Source organism: Phaethon lepturus, unplaced genomic scaffold (genome assembly GCF_000687285.1).
Source record: "Phaethon lepturus isolate BGI_N335 unplaced genomic scaffold, ASM68728v1 scaffold1045, whole genome shotgun sequence".
Classification (NCBI taxonomy): domain Eukaryota; kingdom Metazoa; phylum Chordata; class Aves; order Phaethontiformes; family Phaethontidae; genus Phaethon; species Phaethon lepturus.
In genome coordinates this window covers 34,341-40,052 of record NW_010540958.1, presented here as the reverse complement: position 1 = coordinate 40,052, position 5,712 = coordinate 34,341, and the positions used below count along the sequence as shown (strand labels likewise).

At 41.5% G+C, this 5,712-nt stretch overlaps 1 protein-coding gene across 1 annotated transcript in view; it reads left to right on the top strand.

Annotated features, from left to right (window-relative positions):
* Positions 1–5,712, top strand: part of UTP20 (UTP20, small subunit (SSU) processome component, homolog (yeast)) — a gene marked incomplete at its 5' end in the record, with an annotated part of 64,726 nt that overhangs the window by 32,194 nt on the left and 26,820 nt on the right. The window contains 5 exons of the mRNA XM_010287570.1: positions 916–995; positions 1,898–2,124; positions 3,115–3,259; positions 3,704–3,791; positions 5,182–5,325. Of these exons, the coding sequence (XP_010285872.1) occupies positions 916–995; positions 1,898–2,124; positions 3,115–3,259; positions 3,704–3,791; positions 5,182–5,325 (684 nt within the window). The remainder of the gene's footprint in view (positions 1–915; positions 996–1,897; positions 2,125–3,114; positions 3,260–3,703; positions 3,792–5,181; positions 5,326–5,712) is intronic.

The following is a 5,712-nucleotide window of genomic DNA, read 5'->3' as shown; positions in this document are numbered from 1 at the left end:
ATTCCTGCAGGATTGAGTTAACGGTTTACTCTTCATTGTACATCATTCAGAAAAACTCTTGTTTTATGCAGAGCAATAACATTACCAGCCATTGGGGGCATGAGAAGAAGCTTTCGAAGACCCTGGCTATGATGGTCAGACCTGCCACCTTTTCTGTTATGCTCAGGTCTTAAGGCCAGACTGAGCTAGTCCAAACCTCACATGCACCATCCTGGCTATTGCCCGCAAATGCATAGGAGCCTCCCCTGCCCGTGTGTTCAGTAGCGGTGCCCTGCTGACAGTCCAGCTGTGGTCAGGGTGGAAACCCAGCTGTGTGACTTGCGTGTAGCCTGTTGGGTTGTGGAGTGGCAGAGGCCTGTGCACTGGGTCTCTTTTGCCTGTGTCCAGTCATGTGAAGGAGGAGCAGCTACTGTGTCAGGCTTAGGCTGGACAACTCTTAGGTAGGATTGGTTTGGACACAGATCCTTGTTAGGAGATCCTATTCCTGGGCTGTGGTGCAGTGCCTGAGCAGAGAGGGTGCTTTTATAGCAGTGAGACCATGGAGATATAGAGGAGATGCTGGGATGGCAGGTGCTGTGGCCAGGGCACAGGAAGTGTGGGAGGAGTGAGTCTTGGGTGTTGCACTTGAGTTCTCATGGGCACGTGGGGGAGAGGATGCTAGATCTCTGTGACAAATGTGAGGATCCATGGGGAGCCAGTTTCAAGGGGAGGGCAAAAATTGTAGCTGGAATAGTGTATAAATAGGAATAATATAATCTTAGAGTGATTCCACAAATACTGGAAGAAGCTGGAAAAATGATGAAATTACTTTAAAAAAAAAAGTATAGATTGTAGTGAGGTCTTTGTTGGAGATGAGGTTTTTAAGTGGCTTTACCTGCTTGTGTTACATTGGTATCTGATTTTTATCTCCTTTAGGTCTGCAGATTGGCTTCAGAGAGTCAGTATTCTCCAACTTTTCTGCTCAAACTCATTCACACCTGGAGTAAGAATCCCAGGTAAGTGTAAGCATAAGTATTTCTCCTGACTACACAAAATTCAAGGAAGAAAGAGCACACTAAGAGGTTATGAATAATTGTGTCAAAACCCATATTTTCTTTTTCCGTTAGACTGTTATTCTTGTGATAGCAGTCCAGATGCAGTTGAGAAGCTTTCCAGTTTATGCAAGTACTCTCTTTTTAGTGGTCTGGTTTTCCCATTTATTAACAACTAAGCACATATGTAGCCCAAACCCCGCTGACAGGTGAGGAGGAGGGCTGACTTCTTAGAATATGTCCGTGTCTTGACCAATGACTTCTTAGTCTTGGGAGGTGGGAAGTCAGTTTTACAATATATAATTTCATTCACGTTTTTTGATTCCCGATTTCTTTCTATTTTTTGAAGGATGTGGGTAGGTTCAGCACAGAATCTGACACTGAGATTCTAATACTGAAAGTTCTGAGAGAGCTTTTTTTAATGCAGACACTGTGAGAAGTTCCAACTCAGCTTCCTTGAGTGATTTTTTGCCTCTTCCACAGACTCACTGCTTTTCTTTGCTAAATGATCCGGTATCTGTTTTAAGACACATCATTTGTAGGCATGAAGAGCTTATATACAAACTTGTGTAAAAATGGTACTGAATCATTAGGTTAGGAGCAGACTTAGGGGAAACTTGGACAAACATTGGTGGAGAAAGGGTTAGATTTAGATCATGCTATCTTGAAGCAAGAAAAGGGACTTGACCTCTCAACCTCCATTCATTCTATTTTCCACGATACTGTCATTCTGTAATTTTTTTTTGCACTTTTGCCTTGTTTGAAGTAGAAGATGTCATTATCTTTTGTGTGACTTTTTACACAAAAGAGTTATGAAGTTCTGAACTGAAATTATCACCCAACCTTATTTATTATCTTTCTCTCAGGTATTTCCCCTTGCTGGCCAAGCAGCAGCCAGATCACCCAGAGTGTGATATACTGTCAAATGTGTTTGCTGTGCTGTCAACCAAGAACCTGTCTGAGGCCACATCCAGTCTTGTGATGGACATAGCTGATAGCCTTCTCAACAGCCCCGATTTTGAACCCACAGAGCAGGTTTCCAGTTTGAGTGTGACTGACTGTGTTGTCATGGTCACTGGAGACGTGACAGAAGGTATGCCTGCGTAAGAGTCGTGAGAGGCCCATTGGATGCCTTGGATGGAGGTGTTAGATTATGACGAGGTTGTCTTTGCACACTCTGAGAGTACTGGGGAACAAGACCTCTCAGTGGAGATGGAAACATCAATGTACAAATTTGTCTTGGCATGCTCAAGAGCTGTCAAGTCCCGCTTGTCTAATGACTAGTGAAATCCACATTTGAGTGTCACGGTCCTGAGCATGGTGAAATTCCTTATGAAGAAGGAAAATGTTTGTGTTGTCTTTTCACAGACCTGTTTTGTCTGTGAAGCTTTGACTAATATAGCTTCAAGAACTGCATTGCTGACTTGACTCTGAGCCTAACACCGAGTTTTATATAAAGACCCGCTCCTTGTATGTGCATGGTCATGTATCAGTTTGATGTTCAGTCTGTGCTCCCTGACAAGAAAGACTTGCCACTGATTCCTTTTATTTTTGAGTGGTAGTAGACAGGAAGGGTGGTCTGCTGTGTTTGATGCTGTGGAGCTGTCTTTCCCCTGTAACACTCAAAGGTAGTGGAAAGGAGAGCAATTATGGCTGTGCCCTTGTTATGGCAGCTTTGGTTTGCACAAGAGGTCAGTGATAGAATAAAGAAAACTACATCTATAAATGCTCCAGCCATTTTAGGACATGGTTACTACCTTGAGGAACTTCCTTGGTACCTTTTGATAATCCCACGGTTACTGCAGCTGTTGCTGAAATCTGTGAGGAGAGCTTTTATTCTTTGTGTGTGCTTTCTTGTCTAATGCATCTGTCCGGGCTCAGATGCATTAGACTTGGTCTCAGCAAGTGCTGGTGCATGTTCCTAGCAGCCAGCTGCCCTGCACATGCATAGCTTCCATTGATTTTTTTCTCCCGCTGATGAAATCTTTGTGTGTGTTTCCCCCTTTGTTTGTGTAGGGTTGGGTCTCCCTTCTGTTGCTTGCAGCCGAGAGTTGGATGTTGCTAACTGTTTTATCCATTACAGAGACCCTCAGCCTAGGTTGCCGCTTGGTTCTGCCTCATGTTCCTGCCATACTTCAGTACTTCAGCAAAACAATGTTAAACGTGGAGAAGGTGAAAAAGAAGAAGTATAGAGCTCAAGTCAGCAAAGAACTGAGTATACTTTCCAAGTAAGTGATTCTTTAGAGCTCGAAACAGTTAAAACGTTGGAAAGAGGGAGGAAGAAAGGCTTTTTGTCATAGCTTCCAAATTAAAAAAACATTAAGTCTCAAACTATTTAAATTTAGAACAATTGAAAATACCTGGATCTGTCATTGACCTTGCAAGTTGGTGGTGACTGAGGTGAAAAGTTTTCAGAAATTGATTCTAGCTGTTTCTGTTGCTGATACTCAAAACCAATGCCTCTTGAGGGTAGGAAAAGGTACAGAAATTCCTGCGGTCATGTGAAACTGGATACTTGGGCTGATACCACGGTTTTGGTGGGTACACTCTATTAGCCTGGATGGGCTGACAAAGCCCTGTGGTATGGTACTAGTGCTGACTGAGTTGTTCTTTGCTCTATACTGGTGATGGGATTGATATAAAATAGTAAATTACCTTGTCTCCTTGTGCAGGATCAGCAAATTTATACAAGAAAAGAGTCAGAATTCAGTGCTTGTGAGCCTTCTCCTCCCTTTCCTTTATCAGAGTAACATGGAGCAGGTGGGTAGAAATTATTTCCCCCTCCTGTTAAACATATGTTTTTCTTTTAATAAAATATATTTGGTAAGATGCAGTTGAAGTTTTATTGATTACTTACCATTTCTCATGATTAGCCTGAAATCAAGTCTTGACGTGTTTGTAGTCTGCTCAGAGCACTGTGCCATTGCGTGTTGATGTGTACAAGTCACTGGATACTTTGCAGGGATGCCAGTGCCCAGGCTGACTCTGTTCCCACTTTTCATGGAGAAGGTCTGCAGAAGTGTTTATGCGGTCTGCCTCCTTTGCCACTGCAGTCGATCCACCAAATTCCTTGCAGTGTTTGAAATAAACACTCTCCGCTGCGAATTTTATGCACCCCAAATCCAAAGCCACAACATCTGGACAACAGTATGAATACATACAGTTGAGTATATAGTACGTGCTGTGTAATGGGCAGCGCTACATTTGCCTCTTGCAGGATGAAAGGCAAACTTTATAGAATCATAGAATAATTAGGGTTGGAAGAGACATTTAAAGGTTATACAGTACTATTAACATGCTCCCATATCTCCTGCTTTTATTCTGTTCTCCTTCCACTCTTAAGGAATCCATCTGTGGGTACAGAAGTGTGTCTCAGAACTGAAATTTCCCTAAAATACCTTGAAGGAAGCAGAGCTCTCCATGGCTTAGGCTTTTGTAAACTGTTAAATAAATCAAGCATTGAGGATATTGGTAGACTGTTTTGACTGGATTTCCCTTGCTGCCAAACCTTGTTTTCAGAAACACAGTCCCATCTAGAGTGCATGAATCTATTCATTATTCATCTTGATTGCCTGAATCCTTGGATCAAGGCTTGGGTCTTGTTTTTCTTAAAAGACGTACAGTTGCTCAATAACAGATTTTAGGTTTGCAGAAATAACTGCTAGACAGCAACCTGTAGCTTCTGATTTGCAAGTGGTCATGTAATTGTTCATGGAGGTTTCTTGGGTTTTAAACCTGTGAATCATTAGGGGACCGTATAGGATTTCCGTTCAGGGAGATTATACAGGTATATGGTGCGGTTAATGTTCGTTTCACAGGTTAAAGAAAGACTACTTTTTAAAGGTCTATTAGTTCTCCTGACCTTTGAGTCATTTGAGGAAAGACACAAAAAAGAAGTCTTCATCGTGATGGCACTCTTCTCTAACACTGTGCATGTGTCTGATCAAAAGGTTGCAAGTGCTTCTGAGAGATTTGATGATTGCATTGAGTGTGTCCTTCTAATTCTTTGTTCTCATTCAGTATCTGTGATCTGAATTAAAATACAGCAAAATGGTTAAGTTCACTTTGTGTCTTGAAATATTTCCCAAAGAAATGAAATAATCTCATGAGATTTCAGTATTTATTGACAGCTGTCAATACTGTCTTTCAGGGTACAGAGATTGACATTCTGGAGACAGTGCAGAACTTGCTGAGGCATTGCTCAAACCCTACAGTCTTTCTCAAACCACTGGCAAAGCTTTTTTCTGTCATCCAGAACAAACTGTCTCGTCATAAGTTGTGCTTGGTATTTCAGGTATTGCATTTTTACGTGTCTTTCTGTGCTTTTTTTACTTGTCCTAAGAGATCTAGAACAAAATAAATAGCAGTATTTATCTTGTACATGAGCTTAGAAACTTTTTAAATGTACATCATCTGTTAAGTGAAAGTAACAGAATTGTATATGATAGAAATTAATGAGCTGCACAAGGATTTGTAAAAGTTTTAGCTTACAGCCTGGTTGATGTGAGCATCACCAGGCTGCTTTTGTGTAAGAGAAGCCAAATGAAGCACATTTTATCTGTAATGAATCCTGTATCTTTGTGAAATAAGAATGGATTTCAGCATCCTGAAGGTGATTTTTATTTGTATTCTTCTCTCAGATTTATAGCAGTCAGGCCGTTTTGTACTTCTTTGAAGTGAC